We start from the raw sequence: 15,893 nt of genomic DNA on the forward strand, positions 1-15,893 counted from the left end.
CTGTTCATGAAAAACAAAAGAACTGCCTCTTTCACTCTTCCCAGTTCATCAATCCATGATCCGTCAATCATCACCCCTGTCAGAGAATTACTTCTACGATTCGAATTCAGCAACAAGTGGAAAAAGCGTGAGTTGCAATCTCCTTCTTTAATCCATCTTGACTGCGCCTTCTGCCTCAATAAGGATTCATGTGATTGGGCAGCTATCCATAGGTCCTCCTGTAGCTTTTTTCTGTCCAACATTTATTGGGTAGATAATTGTCTGTCGTTTGTGTTCGATTCCAGCTTGTTCATCTCAGCTTCAATACTTCTTAACTTCTTGAAAGTATCTCCAAATTGTTCTTTGTTCCAAACCTTCAGCCTCACCTTAAGTCGTTTTATCTTCTCTTTCAGCACAAAAGCCCCCTATCCCCTTTGCTGATTATTTGTCCAGCAGTCCTGAACAATTGTTCTGAATGTCCTATCCTGAAGCCAGCAATCGAGGATCCTAAATGGTTTGGGCCCCCAGTCAACATTCTTAGATCTCAACAAAATGGGGGCAATGATCGGAGAAGTTCCAATCCAAAATAAATTGTGTCAGCAGAGATCAAAACTCTATCCAGCTTACTTTTGGCTGACTCGTTAGGCCTGTACCATGTAAATTTTCTCCCCACGCATGACACTTATTCTACCTCCAAGTCCGCAATCCAATCATTGAACTCCTTCATAATCCTATCATCCATCCCCCTATGACAGGCACCCATTCTTTCTGTTGGTCTTCTGATGTTGTTGAAATCTCCCAGTATGCACCATAGTCCACCAGAATTTGAATTTTTCATCTGCCTAACAATATCCCACAAAACTCTCTTCTGATAAATATCACATGGTGAATAAATACTGACTATAATTACTTTTTGTGCATCCTGAACCCACACACCTTCCAGCAAGATAAAGCCACTACCGCTGACCTTCCTTTCCAGTGTGAAAGTTTTCTCACTCCATAGACATAATAGACCCCCTCCTGTATTGCATGCAGGTTGCATTTCCCAGCTAATTTCGGAGTTCTCCCACAGTGTTTGACACATCGTCTTCTCAATTCGCTCCTTCTTGGTCTCCTGGATGCATAGCAAATCTATCTGCTCTTTTTTGACCAATCTTCTAAATGCTGCCCATTTCAACCCCCCCCCCCCCCCCCCACCCCCCCACCCCAGCCCCCTTACAGTCAGTTTATAGTTAGTAGTTTAGACTTCTAACAGCTGTATCAACTAACTCAGGTTAGTTGATAGTTAGGATAGGTGGTAGTTATCCAACTATATAAACAGCATTGTAATCTGATTATTGTTGGGTTGAATAATATCAGATTTCTCAATCTTAATTTGCTCTCTTCTCTCAAATTCTCTCAACTCTGTTAGGAAGGAAGAAGAGTTGCTGGTCAGTATTAAAAAGAATAGTCAGATAAAACAAAAGAATTAAAACAAAAACGTAACTAAAAAGACTGAGAAAATGTAACTCACTAGAGATGGCAGTCGCCGGAGCCAGAAAAGGTTGCTGGTGAAGTTGCTGCTGGTGCAGAAGCGCTGCCAGTGTAGAAGTCACTGTCGGAGGGAGAGGTCCTGCAGTAGCAGGAACGTTGTACACGAGAACTTAGAACCTTCTCTGTCGTGCATTCTCTTTAGGGTTTAAAACCCTTTATTTCAATTGGGCCGGGTCGGGCTACAGGGCCATTTCCTTTTTGTCTTTTTTTTTCCCTGTTTTTTTAATTTAACAAAACCACCTCTTCCCCCATGCCGTAATGGACGCCATGCTTCTGGTGACCACCATACAAAACCCGCAATGCCACTGTCATACAGTGGCACTTATAAAAAACTGCTCCAACATGGCCCACCATAACCACTATTTAATAACACTTTGCCATGTTTCATGCATAAATGCTATTGAATTATATTTCCCTGAAGGGCATGATTTGGAATAGGATGCACAAAACTGCTCATAACGTCATACTTTTTTTTTGTGTGAATAACTCATAGCATCATACTCAGCACAAAACTGCACACATCTTAAAAAAATTATTAATTGCTATGACAAAATAATCTTTACTTTTTTGAGGTACAAAATAATCTTTAACTAAACTTCTATTAAATTTATTAAATGAATTATACTATAGTTGTAATTGTAAATTGATGAGCTTTTAGGCGAGTGAGATACTAACAAACAAGGGTATGTTTAGGGAAAACAATAATTAATGCTTTCCTGGCTTTCTAAAGTGGCATATTTTGAAACAAACCAAAATTCACAAAATGATAGTAGTGAAGGTAGTAGCTAGTATACTAGTGAAGGGAGTATTTTGCTGTATACTAGTGAAGGTAGTAGCTAAAGAAAAATATGCTGAACCTTTAAAAAAATTTATGTTCCACTGGAGTTTGTACCAGGTTTTGGTAAATTCTAAAATTGAATATAAGTTGCCAACTCTTGATGAAAGATGATGAAGCAATAGGGGTACATGTTCCACACTAGTTGACTAGGAATTCTAAGAGGAACAATTTATGCCAGAAACAGACTTGAAGAAATGATGTTTAGAGTGATGATTGTAGTCTAGGTTTGAAGTAAAGATTATGAAGAATTTTGAGGAGTTTTACAATCTCCTGCTATGCTACCATATTATTCCCTTGTTTTGATGGAAAGTTTCCAGTTATTTGTTTCATGTCATTTATATAATCATTCTTTTATGGGTTAATTTCTGTCTTGAAGACGTGAAGAATCGTTACCTATTTTTAAGAGGAGACTCTTAGGAGGCTTGCTGGATTTTGCTGCTAGAGAATTGCAGGTTCAGGTACATCTTGTTATCTATACTTTTCGTTTTTGTTGAAGAATGGAAGAAAAAACAGCAATAATGACTGCATGTATCTTTTACTTAATGCAGACTCAATTTCTGGTGCTCTCATTTATAGCTTTAATAAAATCTTTGACTCAAAAAAAAACTTGATGCAGACTCAAATTATTGCTGCGGCTGCTGCTGGTGTTGCAGCTGAGGGTTTGTCACCAAAAGATTCTAAGGCTGAAGCTGAGAATGCTGCCCAGTTGTCTGTGGCTTTAGTAGAGAATGCCATTGTGATTCTTATGCTTGTTGAAGATCATTTACGACTACAGAACAAACAATCCTCTTCTGCGCGTGCTCCAAACAGTTCGCCATCTCCGCTTTCTGTTGTGTATGCAACCAATAATCACTCAAATCCATTGTCGACAATTGATGAATCAACAGAAGTTGTGGATGATCGCAGATCACTAGATAGTGACTCCGGGGGAGTCCCTCTAAATGTATGCATACTGTAATCTAAAACCAGACATGCATACATGTTACAAATAAATATTGATGTGTAGTTTTTATTTTCTCCAAATATTTTTTTTCATACGAAATCCATACAAAATTATTATCTCCATGCCATGGTGTCATGCTGTCATTTTCTCCAAATATTATTTTAATATAAATTATTGTTTTTCAATTCCTTCTCTGTTTTCTTCTTATCTCTAACTTCTGTGCTTATTCTTCAAATTTAAGAAAATGTGTAGACTATTTTTTTTGTTTTCATTATTTATTTGCCTTACTATTCATTTCATTTGCATTGGCTAGTTCTCATTTTCATTTATTTTTATATTGGTGAAACTCATTCTGTCATGATAATTTTAGGTCCTTTCTTCAATGGCTGATGGAAGTGGTCAGATCCCTACTTCAGTGATGGAAAGGCTTGCTGCAGCAGCAGCAGCTGAGCCTTACGAATCTGTTTCTTGTGCTTTTGTGTCATATGGGTCCTGTGCTAAGGATTTAGCTGATGGCTGGAAATATAGGAGCCGTTTGTGGTATGGTGTCAGCCTTTCTCCAAGTCAAGCTCCATTTGGTGGTGGTGGGAGTGGATGGGATTTTTGGAAGTCTGCTCTTGAGAAAGATGCCAATGGAAACTGGATTGAGCTTCCTTTGGTGAAGAAGTCGGTGGCAATGCTCCAAGCATTATTGCTAGATGAGTCTGGGCTTGGTGGTGGCCTTGGTATAGGTGGAGGGTCAGGTACAGGAATGGGAGGGATGGCTGCTCTGTACCAGCTATTAGACAGTGACCAGCCATTCTTGTGCATGCTTCGAATGGTTCTTCTATCGATGAGAGAAGATGATGATGGCGAAGATCATATGCTGATGAGAAATACAAGTTTTGAGGATGCAGTGTCTGAAGGAAGAAAACCACGGTCAGCACTTTTGTGGAGGTAAAGCAACCGATTCAATCTAACTTATTCTTAGTTCATTTTTTGATCCATGAATGATGAACGACCATTGAACAAGATCCTTACAAGAACAAGATCCAGCTGCACAGTAACTTCTTTTCCCTCCCTTATTTACCCTATGATCGACAGGTGGTACTTAAGATATACCTTTTTGCTTTCCCTCCATTTGAAATTTTATCCTATGTTTAAATTGGTCTTCCAAATTGAATCTCCCAATTTGTCTTATTTATTATGTTCTAGCAAATAAAATTTTATCATCCTAAAACCAGGAGTGTTCATGGATTGGCTTTTTGAAAATCCAATCCAAATCCCAATTAAATGGTTTGGATTTAAAATCCATATCCACTTAGGTAAAAGTGGTTTGGCTTTTTTTGAAATCGGTTTGAAATGGTTTTAAAATCGGTTCATAGTTCAAAGCCATTTTTGTTTTAAATCTAGTTTTAAACCATAAATTTGTTTGACCTACTTTTGCTAGGGCTTCTTTTAGCTGACTTCGGTCATGACTATTTTTGGTCAATGTTAGACTATTGACAAGGGCATTAAATTGTCACAAGTAGTAAAGTTAAAACGAAAGTCCGAGTGTCGAATTCACATGGACTTTGTACTTGCGTAGGTGAATATATAATTTTTCAAGCAATAATTAAATTGGTTTGAAAGGTTGTGAAGAAAACAGTAAAATAAATTGAATTAAAATAAACAAGGAAAAAAAACAAACATAAAAGTAAATTACTTAATTAAAATAGAAATGACGAGAGAAACCAATATTATTGTAGAAGGAAAATTACGAGATGAGAATGTTGAGAATTTAGCCTTCAATAGCTACTTTTTTATGTAATATTAAAGATTTTTTTTATTTATAATTATTCTAATTTACACCTGCATCTACTTATATACTCTAACCACGATCCCTTGAGTGAAAGAGTCTAATTTATTTATTTTCTCTCTCATATCCCTTTGTAGAGATAAAACAATAAATTGCATTAAGATTGGAGATGTATAACAGGCTAAACAAAATCAACCTATCCCGAGTGATGACTTTATTTAGATACCCTTTCCCAATTCTATTAGAAAATAACGGTTCTCAACACTACCCCTAAAACTTACCATGCAAATGGGTGATCAATGCATAAACAATAACATTAAGCACAATAAAGGATAATGCAAAAGGTAATACTATTAAATAGATAGGAAGAGAAATTATATCTAAAGTAGTTGACTGCTAAGTTGCCAACAAAGGGGGTTTAGTCTCCCGTTGCCATAGGAGACCTTACAATTGCAAGAGGATTATCAATACAAAAGGGAATAGATAAGAAAGGGAATGGAAGGAAGCAATGAATCCTAATGATTGCTTCTCCTTCTTCTAGCCTTTGCTCTTCTATAAGGAATTGTATTCTTTTGGAATTTCTGTGTGTTTTTCCTTCTTCTCTCTACTTCTTTTATACGTGCAGATCAACTTACTTTTCACACAACCTTTTCGCTAAGCGCGCTTGCCGTGCTCTTAGCGAGTATGACAATATTTGCGCTCAGCGCATGTCTCGCGCTAAGCACGCCTTCACTTTCCAGAATTATCTTCCTGGCATGAAGCGTGCTTTGCCTGCTAAGCCTGTGCGACACGCTAGCACCTGAGATGCGTTAAGCGAGCAACTTCAGATCTTCAATTTGCTTCTTGGACTTCACTTTGTTTTTGTGTGTCAATTATTCACCAAGCATCATAAATTCATCATCTTTTAATATTTTCTGCACAAAAACTTAAAATGATGTTAAAATTCCAATTATTTGCACAAAAAGGAAGTAATAAGGGAGAAAAATTACTAATTCCTATATAATTTAATCCCAAATAATACCAATACATAACAATTATCAATCAACCTCGGTTAGGGTTATTTTTGGCGGACTTTGGTTAGACTGTTTTTAAATGACCTTGGTCAGGATTTTTTACGTTAGATCTTGGCTAGATTATTTTTGGCCAACCTCAACTAGGCGTTATTAGGTTGGCGTCGGTCGAGGTAATTCATAGCTGATCTCGGCTAGGTTATTTTCAGCCGACCTCAACTAGGGTAATTTCGATCAACCTCAATCATGATTGTTTTTGGCCGATCTCGATTGGGTAGTTTCTAGCTAATCTCAGTTTGGGTTATTTTGGGTTGACTTCAACCAAGGCTTTTTTTGGTCGATCCCTTGGTCATAATTGTTTCAGGTCGACCTCAACTAGGATTTTTTTTTGCCAATCTCAGCCAGGGTTGTTTTTGGCCGATTCCTCGGCCATAGCTATTTTTGGTCGACCTCGGCTAGGGTTATTTTGGGTCAACCACGGTCAAAGTTGATTTCGGTCGATCTTGATTAGGGCAGTTTTTGATCGACCTCTGTTAGGGTTATTATGATTGATCTTGGCCATGACTGTTTTTGGCTGACCTCAACTGAGGTTGCTTTTTGCTGATTGAGGCTGCTTTGGGCTGACCTCTACCAAGGTTGTTTTCTGAGGAATGCTATAAAGTTTGAGAATCCAATAAAATCTGATAAAATATTCAATCCATATCCAAATAATTGGATTGGATTTAAAATCCAAAAAACTGGATTTGGATGTAAAACCAATCCATTAAAATTGATTTGAAGTTGTTTGCATATGGTTGGTTATGGATTGATTTTATATAAGTGGATTTTTTTAACACTGCTACCTAAAACACGAGTTGGACCTCAAATTTACTTAGACAGCATGATACAAGTATGACATATCTAACAGCTTAGTCTAGAACATAGGATGAAAACATGGGAGACAGCACAAACAAACTAATTTGACCCTTTCTTACATTTGACTCTCTTATTGGATAGGTGCAACATATTATGCATTCTTGTTGCACTTGAATTTTGCTTTGTCTGACTCCATTTTTCTATTTGCATCTTAAAACACTTAGGAATGGGTGATTCTAGGATCTTGTGTTTTATGTACATGACCAATATGCAACTGTGATTTCTTGAATCCTTTTTTTTTTTTTTTTTGCACGGAAAATATCAATATATTATATATGAAATTCAGTACTAGGTGTACTGAAAATACAATGATAAAGACAAGGCATATACAGTCTAAACCCCACTAGGAGGAATCAATAGACAGGCCACAATACAATACAAACCCAGCCCCTCTAGGAAAAAGCATCCTTCAAATTAGTTGACCAGAAATTAAAATGCAGTTGGAAGCCCTTCTCCACACACTTAAGCCAGGACCAAGTGTGGAATAAGGCGTCATCCATGACCTTTTCAGGATTAAAAGGCTGGTTATTGAAAACCATGCCATTTCTGTGATTTCTTGAATCCTGATTGCCTTATTTATTACTATTGCACGGAGATGTTCAGGATAAGTAATTATTCAAGTTCAAATGAGTACATGACTGTCTAAAAAGAGTCACTTTACTTATGTTCAAAATCTTGACCATGCATGCATGATCAAATTGTCAATATTTACTTTTCTCAAAACAATTACTCTAAATCGTGAATAATAAAAAGAGATGAAGAGAGTAGCCCCAAATTGATTTGTTTAACAAATTATCAGAGTAAAACGAGAGATGAGAGAGAGCGTGAGAGAGAGGGTGAAAACGAGAGAGAGAGAGAGAACGTGAGACAGAGGATCAATGTCACTGAGCGAAACACTATGAGGAATCGAAAGAATGATGAAGCGCCTTCGAGAGATAATGTGTATGAGTGGTAAACAGTGAGGTATAGGAAGAGTAGAGTTACGAGCACACAGGCAAATGGCGGGAAGGGGCGCCGACAGCAAAATTCTTGGAGGAACTGGAGGGAAGGTGTAGACATGACCTCGTTTTACTTTACCAGATTTCCGGAGGAGGTAACCAAGGCGGAGCTGTGGACCCATTTCTGTTAGTGGGGGGAAGTGAAAGAGATCTTTATCCCCAACCGGAGGAACAAAGAGGGGAGGAGATACGGATTTGTTCGCCTCAAAGGAGTAGCAGATGCGAGAAGTGTTGAAAAAGACCTTGATAATAGTTTCATTCGGGGGCTAAAATTACACGTTAATATCCCCAAATACGGACGTGGTGAGGCGATGAAGGAACAAACTCAACACAAGCTTACGGGTGAAAAGGCGGCCATGGCTGTAAATGTACGTATGGGGGAAGCTTCTCGCTGAGCCGCAGTGTGCACAACAACCAAAAGATCATACGCAGAGGTAGTGGTGTCGCCGTTAAAGAAGTCAAATCACTCGAGTAGGGAAGACAACCACTTTGCTGGTGATGACAGAACATGGTCTAGGCTTTCGTTGAACATCTCGGAGAAAGACAAGGTTCGTTATCAAAACGTCTGGGTTGGTAGACTGAAGAAGTTGGAGATTTTCAAAAGATTGGAAGAGGAAGTAGCTTGGCATGTAGGTCCAGGCATTTCGGCCAAATACCTGGGTGATGATATGGCCCTTCTTCTCGGCCTATCAGATAAGAGAGCAGCTGAGATCATACGAGAAGAGACCGAACAGTCTTCATCACTGTTCTATTCACTGATGAAGTGGAATCCCTAGCTGCGGACAGAAACCAGACTCGTTTGGATTCGCTGTTGGGGTATCCCGGTGCTTGCGTGGAAGACGGAATATATGCGTAGGATGGTGGCGGAAGTGGGTGATCTCGTCGACGTTGACGACGATGTGGAGCACATGCAGCGTCTAGATCGCGCCAGGGTCCTGGTTAGGACACCGTGGCCGCCGTTAATTCAGCACGTCACGCTCGTCCAGATTGATGGCATGAGTCATTGCGTCTACATCGTCGAAGAAAATGGGGGTATGGAGCTAACCGGTAACCGCCATGGGAGGAGCTTTTGGGGTTCATCTGAAGAAGTTCTTTCCGATGTAGCAGATGATGACATGGACACTGTTTGTTCATGGTCGACAGGGATACCTCTGTCAAGGGGCGCCGGAGAACCTGTTGGTGACCCTATCGTTGAACGCCATGACACGCAGTCACCACCTTTACCCACTGGGTATTTGTGCAACAAGGATCCAATGGGTAATGACCCACCCGACAGGACGTTGGTTACAACGTCTACCTTGGATACCGTAAGCAGCCCAAACAGGAAACAATTTGAAATGGTCAAAGATCAGCAGCCACCATATCCTGTAACTGTTAATGAAAAGGTAGTGGACTCAGAAAATTTACGTGAAAGGTTTCCTCAAATGACCAAGGCAGGTCCCAGCTCTTTTATTCAAGCCTCTGCAGATAGCCCCTCTGAGGAGGAGGATGTCCCCAGGTTTGGTCAAAATATGAAGAGTAGTTTTCATCACAACGGTCCACACACCCCACTTTATGAGTATTCAGAGTTACAGGCTCACAACCATATTGGGCCTTGCACCCCTGAAGCCCAATTGAAGGAACACAATAGCCCCCACCAGCAACAACAACTTATAACCAATGGTCTGCAGGTGTATTCCAGGAGAAAGTGGTGCAAAAACAAAAAAGTCCAACAGGAGTTATTGACAGACACAAATTCTGCTTTATCAGTGAAAGAAAAAGAAGAAATTACCGAGAGACAATGTGAGTTACTAAATCAAATGGGGATGACCTGTGGGGGGGATTTTCAGCAGCTTATGGGATGTTTGGTAGACATGGAGCAGAGAGATAGTGACATGGTAGCAGAGAAGGGAGATGATAAATGTATTAATGATAATTCTCTCATATAACTGCAGAGGCTTGGGTAGGGGGGTGAAGTGGGCTGCTATTCGAAAGCTCAACTTAAAGCATAAGGTGGACCTAGTTTGCTTACAGGAAACAAAGAAAGAAATTATCACTAAGCTTGCTTGTCAGAATATATGGGGAGATGCTAATGTGTCTTGGGACAGTGTTCCTTCAATTCACACTGCTGGAGGTCTTCTATGCATGTGGAATAATCTAGCCTTTGAGGTAGATAGGAGGGTGAAAGGCACGAATTTTTTAATGTTGGTAGGGAGATGGATTAAGGAAAATATGAATCTGTACATTGTAAATGTCTATGCCCCATGTGATATTGCTGGGAAGAGAGAATTGTGGGAACAATTGAAGCAGCTAAAAGCTTCTAATCCTGAGGGTGCGTGGTGTTTCCTTGTGGATTTCAATAGTATTAGAAGTATGGAAGAAAGAGTAGGTTCCTCTCAAAGGACTGTGGGTGTTCATGATAGTGCTGGCTTCAATGAGTGGATATCAGACATGGAGCTTCAGGAAATCAAAAGCTTTGGCAGCAGATTTACTTGGTGTAGGCCAAATGGTTCTGTGAGGAGTAGACTTGACAGATGTTTGGCATCTGATCAGTGGCTAGCTAAATGGCCTGATTCATCTCAACATGTGCTTCATAGGGATTATTCTGATCATTGTCCAATCCTCTTGAAAACTGATATGGTGGATTGGGGTCCTAGGCCATTTAGGGTGATGGATTGCTGGCTGAAAAACAATCAATATCAAGCATTGGTTAAGCAAGTCTGGTGTGGGGATATGCAACCTGGATGGGGGAGTATTGTGTTGAAAAACAAACAGAAGAACTTAAAATCCAGCTTAAAAAAGTGGAGCTTTGAGAATGGGGATATCAATAAGAATAAAGTGGAACAATTGAAGCAGCAGCTGCATCAATTTGATACATTAGCCCAGGACAGAACTTTGGGGGAAGATGAAGTTAAGACCATGAAGTCCATTCAGCAGGAATTGTGGGAGGTTTCTCTTGCTCATGAATCAATTTTGAGACAAAAATCAAGGATTAAATGGCTCAAGGAAGGTGACAATAACACTACCTTTTTTCATAAATCCATTAATTTCAGAAGACATCATAATGCAATCCAAGGTATATTCATTGAAAGCACATGGGTTCAGCAACCAAATTTGATTAAGGAAGAAGCTGTAAAATTCTTTGCTGCCAGATTCACAGAGGAAAAGTTTGACAGACCTACCTTGGATGGGGTCCAGTTTAATACCATTACCTGCTCTCAAAGGGAGGAGATGTCTGCCCCATTTACAGATCCTGAACTCAAGGATGCTGTGTGGAGTTGTGGTGGAGATAAATGCCCTGGGCCGGATGGATTCAATTTTAATTTCATTAAGGAGTTTTGGGGGGTTCTAAAACCAGATTTTAGGAGGTTTGTGGATGAGTTTCATGCTAATGGAAGCTTTCCTAAGGGTAATAATGCATCCTTCCTGGCTTTAATTCCTAAAACAAACCATCCACAATCATTTAATGAATACAGACCCATCTCCCTCATTGGTTGTATGTATAAAATAATAGCCAAACTATTGGCTAACAGGTTAAGAAAAGTAATGTCTGCCCTCATTGATGAGAGACAAACAGCCTTCATAAAGGATAGACACATCCTTCATGGAACTTTGATACTCAATGAGGTATTAGAGGAAGCTAAAAGATGTAAGAAACCAGCCCTGGTGTTTAAGGTGGATTTTGCAAAGGCCTATGACACTGTTTCATGGTCCTTTCTGGACTATATGCTGGACAGAATGGGGTTTTGCCTCAAATGGAGAAAATGGATCAATGCATGCAATCAATCAGCTACTATTTCCATTCTAATAAATGGTAGCCCTTCAAAGAAATTTGCCCCAACTAGAGGTTTGAGGCAAGGGGACCCCCTAGCCCCTTTACTTTTTAATATTGTGGCAGAAGGCTTGAATGGTATGATGAGGACAGCTTTAACCAAAGGTCTATACAGTAGTTATCTAGTAGGAAAGCAGAAGGTGCCAGTAAACATTCTGCAATATGCAGATGATACTGTCTTTGTGGGAGAAGCTGTATGGGACAATGTAATTGTGATGAAGGCCATGCTTAGGGGCTTTGAAATGGCATCTGGGTTGAAGATTAACTTTTCCAAAAGTAGTGTTGGGATATTTGGAGATGATATCAACTGGGTTCATGATGCAGCTCTTTTTCTCAAGTGCAGACACATGGAGACTCCTTTTCAGTACTTGGGGATTCCTATAGGGGCTAAGCCTTCTAGCTGCCTGGTGTGGGAACCACTCATTAAAAAATTTGAATCAAAGCTGTCTAAGTGGAATCAGAAATTTCTATCAATGGCTGGGAAGGTAACATTGATAAATTCAGTTTTGACTGCTTTACCAATATATCTCCTATCTTTTTTCAAAATTCCCCAAAAAGTAGTTCGGAAAGTGACCTCCTTACAAAGAAATTTTCTATGGGGGGGGTCTCAAGATCTTAAGAAAATTGCTTGGGAAAAGTGGGAGAGCATCTGCCTTCCCAAGGAGTTTGGGGGCCTTGGGATTAAGGATATTACTAGTTTTAATGTAGCTTTGTTGGGAAGATGGCTATGGGATTTATCCTCTAATCAAAACCAGCTATGGGTTCGAATTCTAACATCCAAATATGGTGGCTGGGCAGACCTTATTAATGGCAGAGATAGACCTTGGCATTCTCAATGGTGGAAGGACCTTCGAAAATTAGTTAAGCAGCCTGATTTCAGCCCTATTATTCAACACATGGAATGGAAGGTAGGGGATGGGAGCTTAGTCAAATTCTGGAAGGACAAATGGCTGGGGACTGATTCTAACCTGGAACAGCAGTATAATCAGCTGTTTCTCATCAGTAGGCAGCAGAACAGCACTATCTGCAATATGGGTAGCTTATCTCATGGTCTATGGTGTTGGGATTTAAAATGGAGAAGAAATTTATTTGATCATGAACAGGATGAAGCTGTGGCTTTTATGGAAGTAATTAATAATGCACAGATTCAGCCTCAAATGAAGGACACCTTGAGGTGGACAGCTGATCCTTGGGGTCTATACTCAACTAGGTCAGCCTACAGACTGCTAATCACTGTCAACAGAAATCTCCCTCAGGCCAATATCTACAAGACAATTTGGAGGCTTAACATACCCCCAAGAGCTGCGGTTTTTTCTTGGAGAATTATCAAAAACAGACTACCCACTAGACACAATCTTCTAAAAAGAAATGTATCCATTCAAGATCATACTTGCCCTTTATGTAGATCCCATCAAGAGGAGGCTGGTCATCTGTTTTTCAACTGCAAATTCACTAATGGTTTATGGTGGGAATCCATGAGATGGAGTCGGATGGTTGGACCCCTTGCAGCCTCTCCAGCAACTCATTATGTTCAATTCTGTGATGGCTTTGGAGCTGGGAAAAATCAAATTCGATGGCGTCGATGGTGGATTGCATTAACAAGTTCAATATGGCAGCATAGGAATTCTATGATATTCCAAGGCAAGAGATTTGAACCTCCAAAAGTGATGGAAGATGCATTATTCCTTATGTGGTCATGGTTAAAGTCCAGAGACAAAAAATTTTGTACTTCCTTCAACTATTGGTCGTCCAACATTGTGGAATATTTTGGATAATTTCGGTCACATATATCTAGCATATGTGGTGGGCTTATAGCTGATTTCTCAGTTTGTATTGGAGGGGGGCTGTTTTTTGTGTGTTGCACCTATGTACAAATCACCAGCAGTACCTCTGGTGCTGTTGTGTTTATTATGAATAATATATATCATATCTTTTGCCTTTCAAAAAAAAAATCAGAATAAAATCGCAGCAAATCAAACATACAATCAAATAGAACAATATAGAGTAGGGTTAGAGAAGAGTGCAACCACAACTTATATCGGTTCAGTTGCCAACTGCGAATAAATCTATTACAGAGTATCCCTAACCCTGCAAATTCCTTGCAATTTTGTTCTGTCTGCCTTAACGAATTTTTTCTTTTATAACAAATATGTATCAACTTCCTTCATTTGCTACCCTCGGGAGTATAGAATAAATCTCTTATTAAGACAAGGTTATAGAAAAGTTATTAGTAGCATAATTTTCTTTTTCTATTTGCCTCATTTGAACAGTTCCAATTTGTAACAGTCTGACTGATGGTATTGAAGAAGGGTTAATCTTGTTTTGTTTATTTATTATTTGTAATTTGAACAGTGTTCTCTCACCTGTTCTCAACATGCCAATTTCTGATTCTAAGAGGCAAAGAGTTTTGGTAGCATGTTGCGTGCTTTATTCCGAGGTTCGTGTTATCAGCTTGTCCATTTTCGTTCTTACTTTGTAGTGCACAACTTGTGTCATTTGTCTTTCTGTGCACAACCATTGTAGTTACCATTGTACAACATCTGGTCAGGTATACCATGCTGTTAGCAGAGATCAAAAACCTCTTCGTAAACAGTACCTTGAAGCTATTTTACCACCATTTGTTGCTGTATTAAGGAGGTGGCGTCCCCTTTTGGCTGGCATTCATGAGCTTGCTACTGCTGATGGTTCAAATCCTCTTATTGCAGATGATCGTGCATTAGCTGCTGATTCCTTGCCAATTGAGGTACTTCACTTCGCATGTGCATGAAACATAATGTGCTTGTGACTTGTTTGGTACCCTGTGCAATGCATGGATAGGCTATTTACCAATTTATAAGTTGTTTATATAAAGATAAAATTATTAAATATTCATTTTATGATTCGTATGTTAAATTTCATATATATATATATATATACTTACAATCACATGAAAATTGGTATTTTTGGTTTTCTTAAAAATATTTGGCATCAATTTACATTATTGATTATATAAAATATTATGTATTTAGTGTTTGTCAGATAGTTCATATAACTTGAATCCTTCGACAATTTAAAACATCAGTATTCTTGTTCTTTAATTGTATAATCTTTATCTTATTTTTAATAATAAAAATTATATTATTATATATCTCACGTCTTGTGATATATATAAACAATTAATATGGTTTGCTTTTGTGAATATGTGATTGTACAAAGTGTATAACATTAAAAAAAAATTGTATGAACGAAAATTAAGCAAACTAGAGGTTGGAAATATTTATAGTATGAATTCAATGAATAGTGAAAGAAGAGATTCATGTGATTGTATTGATGAACAATGTAATTTAGCTTGATAAATAACAAGAGAATGTGGGCAAATATGTAATTTGACTTGAATGAATAGTGTTTCTAAAAGTATTTATATTCTAATGGGAATGGGTTGTCCTAGTTCATTGTATCAGCATAGTCATTTTTATTTTCTGTTCCGTTATGCTACTTCTGTTAACTGATATTTCTTTCAGGCCGCCCTTGCTATGATATCTCCAGCCTGGGCTGCTGCTTTTGCATCTCCACCTGCTTCAATGGCATTGGCTATGGTCGCAGCTGGTACTTCAGGTGGTGAAAACCGTGCTCCTGCAACAACTTCCCATCTTAGGCGTGATACTTCATTGATGGAACGAAAACAGACTAAACTCACTACGTTTTCAAGCTTTCAAAAACCTTCAGAAGTCCCTAATAAAACATCACCCCTTCCAAAGGACAAAGCTTCTGCAAAAGCTGCTGCTTTGGCAGCTGCTCGTGATCTTGAGAGATTTGCAAAAATTGGTTCTGGAAGAGGTCTTAGTGCTGTTGCAATGGCCACATCTGCACAGCGGAGGAATGCTAGTGATATGGAGCGGGTTAAGAGATGGAATATTTCTGAAGCAATGGGAGTTGCCTGGATGGAATGTTTGCACCCCGTTGATACAAAGGCGGTATATGGGAAAGACTTTAATGCCTTTTCTTATAAATATATCGCTGTTCTTGTTGCCAGTTTTGCCCTAGCAAGGAATATGCAACGGTCTGAGGTTTGTTTTCTAATTGTTTCTATGGAGTTTAGATTATTGAGAA

At 39.0% G+C, this 15,893-nt stretch overlaps 1 protein-coding gene across 1 annotated transcript in view; it reads left to right on the plus strand.

Annotated features, from left to right (window-relative positions):
• The window catches only part of LOC114397610 (BEACH domain-containing protein C2-like), a 63,239-nt gene that overhangs the window by 34,153 nt on the left and 13,193 nt on the right, over nt 1–15,893 (plus strand). The window contains exons 9-14 of the mRNA XM_028359728.1: nt 2,727–2,808; nt 2,967–3,293; nt 3,664–4,229; nt 14,157–14,241; nt 14,353–14,547; nt 15,305–15,850. Coding sequence (XP_028215529.1) covers nt 2,727–2,808; nt 2,967–3,293; nt 3,664–4,229; nt 14,157–14,241; nt 14,353–14,547; nt 15,305–15,850 — 1,801 coding nt within the window. The remainder of the gene's footprint in view (nt 1–2,726; nt 2,809–2,966; nt 3,294–3,663; nt 4,230–14,156; nt 14,242–14,352; nt 14,548–15,304; nt 15,851–15,893) is intronic.

The sequence above is a fragment of the Glycine soja genome, chromosome 18 (genome assembly GCF_004193775.1).
Source record: "Glycine soja cultivar W05 chromosome 18, ASM419377v2, whole genome shotgun sequence".
NCBI classification, from domain to species: domain Eukaryota; kingdom Viridiplantae; phylum Streptophyta; class Magnoliopsida; order Fabales; family Fabaceae; genus Glycine; species Glycine soja.